This window comes from Conger conger, chromosome 3, assembly GCF_963514075.1.
Source record: "Conger conger chromosome 3, fConCon1.1, whole genome shotgun sequence".
In the NCBI taxonomy this organism is placed as follows: Eukaryota; Metazoa; Chordata; class Actinopteri; order Anguilliformes; family Congridae; genus Conger; species Conger conger.
In genome coordinates, this window is record NC_083762.1 from 40,522,315 (window position 1) to 40,537,845 (window position 15,531).

The 15,531-nt window shown below is 41.3% G+C and overlaps 2 protein-coding genes across 2 annotated transcripts in view; one reads left to right on the plus strand and one right to left on the minus strand.

Annotated features, from left to right (window-relative positions):
* LOC133123295 (WD repeat, SAM and U-box domain-containing protein 1-like) overlaps nucleotides 1–5,731 on the plus strand; it is a 25,865-nt gene extending 20,134 nt beyond the window's left edge. Inside the window, exons 11-13 of the mRNA XM_061233639.1 lie at nucleotides 520–699; nucleotides 2,891–3,025; nucleotides 3,412–5,731. Of these exons, the coding sequence (XP_061089623.1) occupies nucleotides 520–699; nucleotides 2,891–3,025; nucleotides 3,412–3,563 (467 nt within the window). The 3' untranslated portion in view covers nucleotides 3,564–5,731. The remainder of the gene's footprint in view (nucleotides 1–519; nucleotides 700–2,890; nucleotides 3,026–3,411) is intronic.
* LOC133123293 (protein TANC1-like) overlaps nucleotides 5,580–15,531 on the minus strand; it is a 70,803-nt gene continuing 60,851 nt past the window's right edge. The window contains exons 16-21 of the mRNA XM_061233638.1: nucleotides 13,521–13,653; nucleotides 12,270–12,299; nucleotides 12,069–12,160; nucleotides 11,568–11,714; nucleotides 10,226–10,326; nucleotides 5,580–10,077 (exon numbers count right to left, since the gene is read on the minus strand). Coding sequence (XP_061089622.1) covers nucleotides 8,724–10,077; nucleotides 10,226–10,326; nucleotides 11,568–11,714; nucleotides 12,069–12,160; nucleotides 12,270–12,299; nucleotides 13,521–13,653 — 1,857 coding nt within the window. The 3' untranslated portion in view covers nucleotides 5,580–8,723. The remainder of the gene's footprint in view (nucleotides 10,078–10,225; nucleotides 10,327–11,567; nucleotides 11,715–12,068; nucleotides 12,161–12,269; nucleotides 12,300–13,520; nucleotides 13,654–15,531) is intronic.

Here is a 15,531-nt window from a genome sequence, read left to right on the forward strand (position 1 = left end):
ACTGTGGTGTCAGAGACGGGTCTTTAGCGTCAATGGTGAAATTGGAGTACAGAAGACCCAAAAATACCTTGGCCAATGATAGATATCGTCAGCCTTTGCTGGACTCATTCAGCTGCTTAATGATGGTAAATGTAAAGAGCTGAAGCTCCACACTGTTATGATTAGAAAGCCCTTGTGACATATAAGTCCCATCTGCCCGTATCATGAAAAACAATGGTCTCCAAATTTCATCAGTGGGACAGTTTTGATGCAGAGATCATGCCAAGGCCTGCACTAATAAATATTTACCTAACTCATGAATGCGATTAAAACACCGCTGATAAACAAAGGGCATGGTGAGGTCACCCGTGTTGCTGCGATCTGTCTCGCGTATCTTATTTTGTCTGAGAATGACGATAATTGGTTATCCGTGCAGACAGTGTTTATATGTTGGAACGGAGGGGAAGTGTTTGGTGGGATCAGATAAGCTGGGTACGGTGGCTCATGGGGAAAACACTTTTTGTTTTGCACATTCTCCAGACAAGAAGCTGCCGGGTCACTCGAGGTTGCTGGTGTGCGACTGGTCAGAGGAGGACGTCTCGGCTTGGCTGAGTGCAGAGGGGCTGGAGGTATTGGTCGGCTCATTCAAGGCCAACAACATCGACGGAGGAGAGCTGATCTCCCTGACCAAAGACACTCTGGCTTCAGAGATGAATATAGGTGCGTCGCTTGCAAGCACTTCATATAGCACAGGGGAAGTTTCATGTTGGCAGCCATGTAATAGGAGTTTGTTTTCCTTGATCTTCCTGTGGAAGCCATAATGAGCAGCAGGTGCAGGATTTGCTTACTTTTGGTTGAATGTAAAATTTAGACACTGCATGTTCCAAATGCTTTTTTTTTTTTTTTAAAGCTGATATTGCAGTGAAGGTTTCAGAGCGATTCAGATCCTGCCAGTTTTGGACTCGTGAAACAAGAATGATGCAAAATTGTGTCTTAAATCATAGACACTTTTTATGAAAATAAACTTGTGTATCATCTTTACCGTGTGCAGAGGATAATATTACATAATATTTATTGTAGATCTGAGCTAATCAGCTTTACACATACAGTATTACCCACAGGTTTTTCGATTTGAAAGTGATAATTGCCCCAGAAATACAATTATTCCAGGGGTATGGAATCCTCTCAAAATTCTGCGAATACATAATCTTGCTGTATATGTATCCACATAATTTATGGATTTATGTACTTTTTACTTTAGGCTTGTACATGCATTTAACTTTTCTGTGCTGTGACTGTGCTGTTTCATTTCCATCTGTTCTTCTATGGAGGGTCTCTTTCCTCCCTCTGCCTCTTCCCCGGCATTCATTTAAAAGCATTTGTTTTTGCTTCATTATGTGGATTGTGTATCGTTGTACTCTCATGGAACTGAGTTGCACTTGAAATATTGATTGACTTGAATACTAATTTGTACGATTGTATCCGGCAATCATACCATTCTCTAAATCCCAACTGAGGCTTATAAAAAGCCATTTTATGTATCTTACAAATCACACCTAATAACCAAAAGTCTGCTGAGTACATGCATGTTTCTGATATCTTGAGGGATCTTGTGGATGAAATGTCTAGATATAGATTTCATTGTAGCAGTATGATTGTAATTCTACACAATCATTAATTTTCATACTCACTGCTTTTATTTTTTTTATTGAAATAAATGTTTCTTTTATTCGCCTTCTATTATCATCTGACTTCCGTAATATTATATTCTTTTTCATTACAATCGAGCTTGATTTGGCAGAACTGGTAACAGAGTGTAACTGGTAGGCTGCTGCTTTTTAGGAGGAATAATCACACAGGCCTGCTCCGTCACAGCACTGAACATTATGGCCCAGTTTCACAGGCACAGATTAGTCCTGGACTAAATTGACGTGACTGAATTTAGTCTAGGCTTAATCAGTGTCTGAGAAACTGGCCCTAAGTGTCTGAAGGATTAGGATGTTTTCTGTCGATGGACATGCTGGACATAACATGAGCTTAATTCTCTTCGATTTCTGCACTTTCCAACACCTATGTTGTTGTTCATCTTCAAGTCCTTTGTTGACATCCTTTTATTTTTAGAAACCCATTTATCATTTCAAAACCATATCTCTTATTAATGTTGGCACATCACCGGCTGTATGTAGCATGCACTGACCTTGAACATTGAAGGATGTGTTAGTCCCACCATCTGACCTGAGATTCGAACCCTGACCCGACCGCCCGCACCCTTAACCTCACCCCACTCCCTTTTTTCCGCACAATCGGATCCTTCTGTCTTTATATTCATTCCCTATTTCCTGAGGGACCCCCGAGCTTGCCGAGTGTGCTAATTAATGAAATTTGTCAAGACGCTGATGTCATCATACAACGATCTTTGGGCACAGTTTTGCTTCAGCGACTCTCAGCTGCTGTGGGAATGCGTGTCTGGTGCTGGACCGTCTGCCGACAAAGCGTCTCTGTGGACCGAACAGCCAACAACCACGGGCTGAATTTGCATAAGCAGAGAACTGAAGAACACTGTTGCGTTTCCATTACAAACGTTTTGTTAGAAGGGCGTTTGTGCGACCTCTTTAGTTGTCAGCAGTATCCTGCAGAGTGGGTTCAGGCCACAGTCAGTGAACTTAACTCCAGAGAACGCTCATAACATTGACATTCAGATTGAATTCCAGTCCGTATTTTTGTTTTTACTTTGTTTGTTTGACTGGCATGCCATTGATGGGTTTAAATAGTATGCCAGTTTTTGTTCTTCTGTGGTTTCACATAAATCCTGTATAAACTTTGTCTCTTTTGTGCATTACTCAAAGATCCTTCTTGCAAAGAAGGCTTATTTGAACTTCTGTTTTTATCAATATCTTTTTTCCTGGTTTAGATTCGGTAGGCCTTCGAAATAAAGTGATGCGCAAGATTGAGGAGCTGAAGATGTCGTTGGTTTGCACCGGCATCCCAGATGAGTTCTTGTGCCCCATCACCAGGGAGGTTATGAAGGACCCTGTTATAGCTGCTGGTAGGTGCTTCTTTGGTCAGTCTTTGAAACACAACTTGTGTCTTTCAACCAAGATTTGGAAGCTTTCTTTATTTGATTACATAGCTGTCTCCGCAGACACATTCAGACTGCAGTATATAATAATAATAATACTGACCATTTTACCTTAGGACATCTGATTGAAGGTCCCTCAGTACCATTCCAGCATCATATGGGCTCTTGTATGTTTATGCACTTTGTCCTATGTCACTCTGGATAAGAGCATCTGCCAAATGCCTATAATGTAATATGTATGCAAATTTACAAAATACCTTCAATTCATCATTCCCTGATTGATACTCATTTGTCTCATTTAAGGAAATACAATAATGGTCAAATAAATGCTTACTTTTTTGTTTTCTAAACAGATGGCTTTTCCTATGAGAGAGAAGCAATTGAAAGCTGGATCAACAGCAAGAATCGATCCAGTCCGATGACAAACTTACCATTACAGACAACTGTGGTCACTCCAAACAGAACCTTGAAGATGGCTATTGGCCGCTGGAAGAGCAGCCAGTGATTAGCAGCTTTTTCCTCAATGTTTTCCAATATTTGAGAATGGGAAGATTTTTCTTTTACTGCCTCTCTCTCAACTAAGGTTTCAGATGTATCTATAGGAATATAGACATAGTATGCATGAATATTTCTCTCCTGTATGTGTATATACCTGAGGATGTGTAGTTATTTTTTACAAAAAGCTGTATGAACATGGCGTTTCTGACTGCTCCATAATTGTACTGTTGCTAAAATGAGATGCTGATGGGAATATCACTGTGGATGTTTATTAGATTTTTACCCTGTTGCTGTGGTAAATGAGGACTTATTTTTGTTAAATGACCATGAGACACTCTATATACCACCTGATGTTATAGCAGAATAGTGCTATAAATGTTAAATGTTGTCTTTACTTCAAAGAATATGTAATCATTTTGGGCCTGGTTAAATAACTTGTCTTTACACAAGTTGAAAATGAGTGCCAAAATAGGTTAATCATTTAAGTGATGTCCTGGGTATGAATGTATGACTGCATTAATTGCCATATAATAACTTAAAAGTTTAAAGTTTAAATAAAAATATTTTCGGCCAGGCTAAATTCTCATTCTTCCAAGAGAATTTATCCCGGTCTTCTCAAATCAGCTATTAAAAAAATTGTGAGAATCATAAGATTCAGCCTTTATAATAATGTTCGGAAAACTTTGAATATGGAAGTTGAATTGGGCGCATTGATTTCATTATATTGGCTGCATCCAAAACTGCAGAAATGCTGCCTTCTTCGGCAGTATTCTAAGTTTGGAAGGCATCACATCCCATTCCAAAGTGTGCAAAAAATTTTGGTTTTGAAGGTGCTTTCATTTGACCGATTTTGAAGGCAGCATCAATGCATGTCGGATATCCCACAATTATTTTCGATTAACCTTGTGCTTCTTACTTCCATTAATTTAATAGCTGCTGAAAACAGTGGTGGTGTTCGCCAAGAACTGTAAAAGAGCTAGTACAACTACACAGCGAACTCAATATTTTGTTAGTTATATATTTTTTGACATATTAATTACTTAACACACTGAAAATACTTTAATATTTTTAAGCCTCCGTGAGCTTTCTATGAACTAGCCAGGTAAATTGCTTGTAATCACATATCATGTTGCTTTCACATTCCTTTTATTTATTTATAATAAACTTAGGGAAAATTCTGGTCGCAAAGCATTGTGGTTCATATTCACCACGGTTGTTCACTCGATTTTACGGTGCATTGTGGGATATATCTAGTGCCCTCAAAATGTGAGTCAAATTAGATTTTTTAATTCTAACACTAGAACAAGATGGCTGACGGCCAATTTAGTTTACTATTTAGTAAATAGGGAGCCATTTAGGACACTCTGGACGACTCTGGATGACTAATCAGGCAGCAAGGCAACAGTGCATCAGGGCAACTGCCTTCCGTTTGGGGCCATTGGTTACATTTATAGCTATTTACCCAGCCTTTGGTCATGTAACATTAGAAAGTCGTAAGGTTTCCTCCTTTTTATGAAAGGTGTTTTGCTGATCTCATTTTTTGTACATTTCATTTAGAAACCATGCCATTTTAGACTACATTGGAGTGTTTTGCTGAAGACCTGTGATGATTAATTCCTGGAAAGAAAATATGGCATCTTGTTTCTGAAAGTGATATTGCTACTTTTTAAATCTATGGCATACTATCCTCCCTCACGACTTATTGAAGATACAGTAAAGGCTGTCAGGGTGCTGTATACCAAGACCAGCATGAGGCGTAACCAAGTAAATATGGGCAACATCAGTGTGGGTTTTCCTAATATGTCAGTCAGATGAGTTGTATGTTGATTTTCATATTTTAAAGCTAGCCCATTGCGGCAAGGGTAAAACCATGCATAATATACCTTAAAAACATATTAATCATGACCTCCACCTGTACTAACCAGTTGTGCTATCAAAACAAGGTCTGATGAATTCTGAAATTCTCTTGTTAGAACCTCCAGACCATGACTCAACTTCAAAAATGAGTTCCAACATAGAGGACTGGTATTAATGAGGGACTTTATTGGCAGTAATGTTCTATTACAGTACAGTATGTGATAACAGGTAATGCAGATCACAATACTGGAAACAAGTCAACAACTGCAAATGACATACAATAAAATATAACTGATGGCCCCAATCCCACCAAATCCATCTGATAGAATTTGTGGTCTTTATTATAAACTGCAACTGTAGCAACCAAAATAATCTCAATAAAGCTTATTGAAAATGTATAATGTCTTCACAGCTGTGCAAAAATAACTATAAAATATTGATTTTACAATTGACTAAGCCATATGGACTGTAAATAAATTAACCTAGACAGCAACACACAGATACATAGATTTAAACAGAGGTTGAATTATACAATGTACAAACATAGAAGATAAATACTTTTGTCTTCTTTTGTAAAAAGTCAATGACAATGACATAGACCTTCACTTAAAATATGTATTATAACCTCAGTGGCCATTAGGTACACTTGCTCATTAACACGAAGAGCCTTCTGCTCCTCCAAGTAGGGAATTATGTGGCTGCAACTCAATATATAAAGTATGCAGACATGGTGAAGTGGTTCAGTTGTACCATAACATGAGAATTGGCAAATGAGTAACCTAAGAAACTTTGACCCATGTTGTGATTGGTGCCAGACGTGTTGGCTCCCGCATCTCAGAAACACCTTCTTCACTGAGTCTACATTTTACAGACAGTGGTGTGAGAAACAAAAAATATCCAGCGAGCACCAGTTCTGTGTCAGTGAAAAAACATATTAATAGTTTGGGGAGAAGAGGCCATGTCACCAGTTGACGTGTGATGACCAAAATTGGATGATTGAAGATTGCCTGATCTGATTAATCTTGATTTCTGTGGCAACATGCATGTAATAAAGAATTTTGTATAAACTGCAGCATGAGTCCACACTGCCTTGTATCATTGGTGCAGGCATGTGGTAGTGGTGTAATGGTGCGGAGAATGTTTTCTTGGCAGGCATTAGGCCCCTTAATAGCATCATTTGAATGCCACAGCATACCTAAGCATGCTGATCCCAATGCAATAAAGCACTTTTGAGATGAGGTGGAACAGGTACACAGCATGGATGTATAGCCAAAAAACAGGCTACTGCTTGATGCTAGCAAATCAGCTTGGACCAAAATCCATAGGGAATGTTTCCAACACCTTGTTGAATCCATGGCACAAATAATTAATATGCCAGGTCATATGCCGTGTAAAATAGGTGTACCTAATAAAGTGACCACTGAGTATGTATATGCAGTATCAAAGCTCAGTTATGGTGATTTCCAATTTCTTCTCCACCAGCTGTTAGACTGTCAAACCAAACAGCACAGCCCCACGTCCCTCAGTGGATTAATATTGTAAATGTATGAATACTTGATTTTGTGAAAGCACCTGGAAGGTATACTGTGGGCACCAGAATTATTGGCACCTTTAATGGAGAGAAAAGGCTGCATATAATAAACAACAATATTTTATGTTCAAACATACTTTTATTTCAATAAATTTACTCTCATGTTTCATTGTTTTTTATTTAGCAATTCTTTTTTTGTGAAAACCACAGGCACCCCTAGCAATTATTGTATAGAAAATCAAATAAACAGAAATTTTAGTTAACTAATTTTAGTTCAATTTAGTTAACTCTCAGTTCAAAGGAACTACATTGTGTCACTCCATCACTTCCTGTTTCACTATATAAAATGAGGTAAAGAGCATGCACAATCCCATTGTTAACCATCAGCATGGGAAAATAACTGTCAATTCAGAAGACACAGATGGTAATTGACCATCACAAGTCGGATAATGAGTACAAAAAATACATGAACCGTTAAACATACCACTTAGCACTGTAAGGGCAGTAATAGAAATGTGTAAAATATATGGAATGGTTGCAAACTTGCCAGGATGCAAGTGCATATCATCCCCACGGATGGAAAGGAAGGGCCATAAGTAACCCAAGGATTGCAGTTTACGAATTACCGAGATTGGTTGTGTCCTGGGGTTACCAAGTCTAAAAAAATTGCAAACAATTTGAAAGAGTGGCACGAAGACGACCCTTAATCACCACATAAACAAAGCCAAGCATCAAGAGTTTGCCAAACCTCATTGGAATTATAACTGGAAGAGAATGCTATGGTCAGATGAGACCTGAATTGAATGTTGCGGCCATACACAACATTAACATGTTTGGGGCAAAATGGAATGCATACAAGGAGAAGCACCTATTTTCAAATATGGTGGTGGGTCATTGATGTTTTGGAGATGTTTTGCTATTAGTCCAGAGGCACTATTTAAGTGTACAATAATTCAACATAGAATCAATGGCACAATGAATTCAATAAAGTACCAGGAAATCTTGGCAGAAAATCTGGTTGCCTCTGCCAAGAAGCTGACACTTGGTTGTAGGTAGATTGTCCAGCAGGACAATGACTCCAAACATACATAAAAATCCACACAGAAATGGTTAAGTAAAAATGGCCATCTCAGTCTCCAGACATAAATCCCATCAATGATATCAATGATTCTGAGAAGTTCTGCATGGCCAAAAATCCCTCCAAATGTGTTCTCTAACCTCTAACTCTCTTCTCTAAATTATATGAATAGACTCATGGCTATCATCTTTGCCAGGGGTGCCAAATACATTTTTAAATTGAAATTTGAATGGTTGATTCCATTGAATCATTAATAAAGCACTCTACGCATGTTAGAAAATAAAGCTCATGTCAATAACTGTATTGTTTTTTTTTAGTTTACCGCACTTTTTGTGTATATTTATCAAGGGTGCCAATAATAATAAGCCCACTATATATTGATTCATTAAAGCATTGCTCTTTTATCAGCTTAAATTGTCCTGCACATGCCATGTGAGTTCCTTGGTGTAATGTCCAGCTTGGCCGAACTGTCGTAAGGGTGCAGCCCTTGTGAAAGAGTATGAAAGTGCCTTTGCCACTACTGCCTGTGGTCCATGTTTAAAAAAAAGTCTACACCAACAGACAGCGTTTAGTGTTTTTTTGTGTGTGTGTGTTTGTGTTAATAAATGGTATTTTTCAACTTTGCCGACAGCTTAAAAAATGTACTATAGAGAATGATGGGGTGGAGGTGAAGGGAGGCAATGAAAATTAAAATGGGGAGCCTACACATTTGACTCTACAAAGGATCGCTTTGGTTTCATTGAAGCCATGAGAATGGAGGGATTATCTCGGACCAGGCTGGACGGCTTGGATTTACTGTCAGAGAAAGAATGCAGCACAGCTACGGCTGGCTTGGATTCCTTGTAACAGGTGGCGGCTTGGCAGAACTTCTCCGCAAATTCCCTGGAATACATTCCGTTGTGAAAGCCCCCTGTGAGGCCCTGAGGTGGAGCTCTGAGCTGCTCGTGGTAAGTGCTCATGGCGTAAGGCAGCTCACAGGTCTCGAACTGCATGCCCGAGGCGGACATGACATGTCCGACCAGCCCTTCGGTAGAGTGGCTCTGCCAGCCACGACCGGCGAGCCGGTGATCCTGGTGCGGTGGCGGCAGCTGTTGGAATCGCGCAGTCTTGTCCGTGACCCCCATAAAGGGCCGGGGTTTGTACTCACCGGCCCCTCCCTGGGCCTGCTTGGTCCTGTCCGGTGCGGTCTTGGTGCGCACGTCCGGGCCTGCTGGCTTGCTGCCGTCGGAGAGGCTGCCGGTGGATCCCAAACTGCTGGTGGAGCTGGACACCTTCATGCTGCTGGCTTGGGAACCAACCGTGGAGACACTGCTTGCTAATGACTCCTTCCCGATCTCCAGGGCTCCTTCCCCTACCAGAGCGTCTAAGGAGGAAGCCGAGTGGGCAGAGAGCCTGCTAATGGGGTAGGGCTGGACGGGCTCGGCCCCCGTGTCACAGTGGTGGACTACAGGGGTCAAGTGCTCACCAGGGTTGGGTTCTGAATCTTTGAGCGGCAGTGGGCCGATGTCGATTCCCGGGCCTGGCTTCAGAACGCTGGAGATGTGTCGGCTCGGGAGAGGGCTCGAGGGACCATACGGAGGCTTGCTTCCTGTTCTGGCCTCAAATTTCTGGGAGTTGTTGCTTTTGATGCTTTGGGTCTGCTTACTGAGCTGGAAGGGCAGAGGCTCCCGGTGGTAATTGTGGCTCAGTGCTTCGGGTGGTGACTCTGGCCTTGGGTTCTGTTGAGAGGCATCCACTGCATCTTCAAGCGTCTGGTTCAGGGTAAAGATGTCATCGGGCTGCCAGGGCTCTTGCCCGTCGTCCTGCTGCAAGGGATCTTCCTCGCCTGCGTCCTGAGGCGCTGGCTTGCCCTGACTTTCTTTGTCCTGGTCGATGGGAAGCGCCTCCCTTTCCTCGCAGTCCACGTGTCGGTCTGGCGCCCCCTGCTGTTTCTGCTGGCCGTGATGCAGCTGCTTGCACTCTTCCTCCACCCTCGCAAGCAGACGTCGGATCTCCCGGTTGGTCGGGCAGAGTTTGGCTGCCTCGTGCAAATCGGCCAGCGCAGCCGCAAACTGCCTGTGGGGACAGAGAGGCGGCAGGCCGGGGGGTCAGCCTCGCTAATCTACCAGAGAGCCAGGTCCTCATAATTCACTGGCACAATACAAGGTCCGCTGGGACAAACAGGTCAGCTTAGGATGGAGTTATTTAGGGGGAAGGCACTTACCTGCTGCTCCTTTTCGCCCTGGCTCGGGCATAATAGGCCTCGTACGATTTCGGTTTCAGCTCGAGGGCCTTTGTGGCAAACTCTTCAGCCATGCCAAAGTCCTGTTGGGAGGAATTATAGCATGTAATCTATGTAATGAGCTCACTGTGTGCTGGGGATGGATCCTGCACAATTATAAGCTTTAAAAAATGAGAAATACAAATCTGACATTTCCACACTAATGATTACATGTGGATGACCGCCACGACTGGTCTGCAGTTTACAGTGGGCATGCTGGATGTTTTTGGTTAATGATTTCAATGTCTAATCCTGGGAATATTGCATTACTCTGCACAGCATTTAACCGGTTTAAATTAACAGAACTATGTTGACTTAAATAATGCCTAAAATACCTTTGTGCTTCACTACCTCAACATTGCTTGTATAGTATCGGACAATAAAAGATCCTTTAGTGTAGTAATCCTTTGCTTACAGGCTTCATTAAAATGACTCAGTAAAATGCACATACCGTACAATAGTATCTTCAGGAAGTACCACAGCTTACTGTGACATTTCTGGTGATCATAACAAATGTATTTTTGCTATATTATTTCATCACATGAAATTGTCCCGAAGGACTAAATTTGATGTCTGATGACATCTGTCTGTTCAAATGACAAGCTGAAATAAATGGTTGGATCCCATTAAAACTAACTGGCAGCACAAATGGGAGCTTATTCTAACATTCAAAACTTGACTTTTCCCCTGCAAGTGGTATTCCATTAGGAAACATTATTATATCATCACTTCATTTACTTAATACATCAATTCAGCTGGAAGGATTCCGCTTCAGCATAGAGGCTTTTCTCACTATAAGCCTGGTATTCTACATGGGAATGAGCTCATTCCATTTTGTACCTCAACATCATGACTTTACTAGATATAGATGAAGCATGAATGCAAATCACAGGAAATGGAAAAGGAACTGTGGGCTGTAGTTTTTAATCCTGGGCAGACCATGCCTGGTTTGCCTGGGAAGAACATGCGTCTTCTGAATTACTTCAGTAGATACCTACAGTATTTTACCTACGCCTACTGTATTCTCTATGTATGAAAATGTTTGTAAGAAAACAGCTGAAATAGCTGGTAGCTGGCTGACCAGTACAGATCAGCTCCACACTGAACATGGTTAGATCAGCCCAAACTATGTTTTGAACAGCTGGTAGCTGATCATTTAATTGCTGGTTATAGCTGGATTTCACACCAGGGTAAACTACAGCCTGGATAATGGCATTCTTTAAATGAACTTGGAAAGTTTAGTGCAGGAATCCAGCAAACAGGAAGCAGTCGAGAAGAAGCTCACGTTGGTTTTCCTGCGACATCGGGAGAGGTTGAGGTACAGTGAGACTCGCAGCTCCCTGAAGGCCTTCAGGTCATCTCCAAACCCTTCCCTGGGGAACTTCCTCAGGGCGTACTGGTACCTTTGTGCCGCCTCCTTCATTTTCCCCTTCTGAGAGAGCACACAGTCACACACTCTCTACCATTCAGCTCAATGCGGTTAATGTCAAGGATCAATCACTGGCTCTCATGCACGTGGGATGATCACTCATCTGAATGGCATTGGTATTGACTGGCTAAGATGAGACAATTATACTCATGCTATTGATCTCAATTTTGCTATTTAACATATGAAAACACATGTACACCCTCCACCAATCTTTTATGTCAATAATTATGGCAGGTCTTAGGAAAGCAACTGTGCTGATAACCATGAACACATTTGAATGAAAGAAAGCATTTTCAGAAGTATGTTAAAGTAACATTAATTTCCTATATTGTATCTGTCACATTTTCCATCACGCACCTTATACAGCAGGTTACCTTCCTCCATAAGCTTCTGTAGGAGGATGATGAGGATGTCTGGTTTGGATGTGGCCATTGCCCAGGCAGCATTCCCTGGAGGGTGGGGTGGGGGGTGGGGGGAGCACAGTGTCACGCAGGGCCACGCCTACTTCAAAAGCTCACAATGGAATTGGTACAGAGTAAAGTTACCTAAACTTTGTACCTGATCGATCATAGGGAGATGTTCTGTAGCCTTAAGAGAGCATTATTGCAAGCAGTTAAGAAAGAAAAAATGGTGAGAAATTACAGACAAATATCTGCATGTATACAGCACACACACATTAAAACAAAAACGAGCATGCGCATTCAGTTCATCGCACATACCACAATAATGTAATTATATAATGTGGGCAGACTTTATTGATCACGTTTATAATGTCCTTGTGTCTGCTATAGTGTAATACATTTAGGAGGATTTGAAAATAATACAGATTGAGACTGGTCTTATGAGGTCAAGAATAAGTTCATGACTGTATGAAGAAGGTGTATTTGCTTCTAATAGACTTTATGGAATAGCACAACCCTAAAAATTGGCTATCACCCAAGAACATTCCCAAAGGAATGAATCAGTCTGAGTGAACCCTTATTGAGCTTAATGTCAGTGGTTGAGATGTCAGTTTTGGAATATGCCTTCAGGGAAGTAAGGTCAGGAATATCATCACATTCAACTCAGTGGATAATGCTCAAGTGGCACACATCTGGGTTGAAATGCTTTTGGTCTCATTATATACTATCAGTGGTCGACTCAGACAAAGAAACACCAGTAGCATGTAGACATTGGGAGAGCTCAGTGGTTCATGTACTGCACAGACGCATGTAGAGACCTAAGTGCCTTAGCATGTGCAGATGGAGAGAGCTCGGTGGTTTGTGTGCAGTAGCATGTGCACGTGGAGCAAGCTAACTGGTTCATGTCTTGCATGTAGACATGTAGAGTGCCATAGCATGCAGTGCAGACATGGAGGGGTCAGTGGTTTGTGTGCACTAGCCGACATAGATGTAAACCATTCCTGCCAACACTCTTGTCTGTCCTGGGTTCTCTCTTACATGATCAGTTTCTCCCACTATTCTTGTTTTTTTGTAATACCTCCTGCTACACTCCTGTATTCCCAGTGATTACGGATACTGATGTGAAATACCTGCGCACACTCTCTCTCACTCACACACATACACACACACGCGCACACACACATTCACACGCACACACATACATCGTTTTGCATTTTGGAAACTATTTTCAGGTATCATTGAAAACCCCTGTATTCCAGTATTTGGTATGCGCTTACACTATCCTTATATTCCCCGGCACCACCACAGCAAATGCTGACACTGCAATACGCTGACCCATGGAAAATTGACCTTAATGTCGCTCCCCGGTATAGGCAGGTCTGATTTAAATGCAGAGCAGTACACTCACCCAGCTTGGCCCCCTTTTTCAGCAGAGTCACCACCACTGATGTGTTCTGACAGCCAATGGCCCGGTCGAGCGGCCTCATCCCGCTGTAGTCCACGTGCTCGATCACGGCTCCTCTCTCCACCAGATACTGGACCTGCGGTTTGGAGACAGCGCTCCTGTCACACACATGGACCGTGACACAGACAGCAGGTAGTTCCCAATGGGGGACCTGGTCAAATTCTCACTAGATTCATCCTCCACTTTAATTAGATAAACACTTTCTTCACGACCTTAGACGATGTGTGGTGAACGTTCTGGCCAAAATGGTTACTGTACATATCAGTAAAATGGATGTTTGACATTGGTTGTGGTTGCGTTGAGCCCACACCTACAACTCCTATATAATTCACATAGCAAGGGAAATGTAGTTTTCCACAATATAGGACCTTTAACCCCTTAAGTTTCACCGGCCCAGTGCTGGGGTTTGCATTCATTCCTTCCTTTATAACGGTGGAATTTTCAATCACAATGGTAACGGGATATACCATTAGAAAGCTTTAAAACTCACAGTTCTATCTGTATAACCTATTTTAAGATACCATTGCTTTTGTAACAACAGTTCCTTATTTTGTAACATGTGGGTGGCAAAAAAAAAAGTCCTTTTCGCGGCAAGGGTCCAGCAAACCAAATGCATAATAATAAGCAATTCTAAAAACATGCTAACTCCGAGAAACGTCGATAAAATATCCATTTAGAAGTTCTCTGTAGGAATTATCATTGTTGTACGTTTCATAGTTGCATACTTCTGCAAAAGTACTTGTACATAGGAGAGCTATTTTGAACGTTTTGTATAGGCTCTCTGGAACAAGAAGAGCACACGTACAAGTTTATCTGACCAGCATCGGTAATCCATTTGCACAGTAAAGATGTGATCCCCATCTGTGATGAAAAAATACAGTAAAATTTCAGCTCAGTCTAGGACCAACTAGTAGTATAGTATTGAAGTAACAACTGAGAACCATTTTAGCGAAGGACATTAAGTTTCTAAGTGTGTATAGTTTCATAGGCTTTCATAAAACAACACAGCATTTATTTGCCGCGTAACAAAGACTTGGCATTTTCAACACGCACACTGAGACTGTTACTGTTTGGCAAAACTGTTCTTGAGATTTTATTGCCAAAGATGTTAACGTTTTACAAAGCATTCTTTGTACTTCCAAGGAATCTCACGTCTCTCTAGCCTTTCAAGTATTGAGTGAGTATTTATGAGGAAGACAGTGAAAACACCTTTGGTTCTACAATAGAGAGCATTTTCATTGACATGACCGCATTTTATATCAGTGATCATTTAAATACTGTACATTCTCAAAATATTGTATTAGTTAGCAGTATGCTTATAAATAAGGAGCAAGCCTGCTTTTGAATAGCATGTGGAATTGTGTCAATCAATGGACCTCAATGAATTGGACTTATTTTCACAATCTTTTCAACCTGTTGCTATCTGAGGAACACAGATAACAACAGGCACAAGGAAAGCAAGAGGTAGGGGGAGGGTGACAGGAGGGAGAAGTTTTTTACACATATAAAACCCATAATATCATTTTGTGTCCATGTGTATTTTGGACTCTCCAAATGTCACTTTTTGGAAAAATGCCAAGCCATAGCTTAGAAAAAACAATGCAGAATGCTCTTTTTTTATATTATCATCAAATTTGAAAGCGCATTTGTCCAGTGTTTTGCTTGTAGCTCTATTGTGTTTCTAAGCGGCACTGCTACAATAATCTGTATCCACTTAAAAACAGAAAATCTTTTCACTGAGAAACAAATCTTCCACTTTCACTGTGTTTGAGCTTCTGTAACTTTCTTGTTCTGTAACAAAGCCCAAATGGTTACCCAAATTTACAATACATCCCGAAAGTTGCCACAGTATATCATTCAATTATTTAATTCATTAATTAATTCCCTATTCTACACAGAGGGCCACTGGGCCTCTCACAGGGCACAGTAGGTGAGGCTGCAGTAAGAGTGTGTC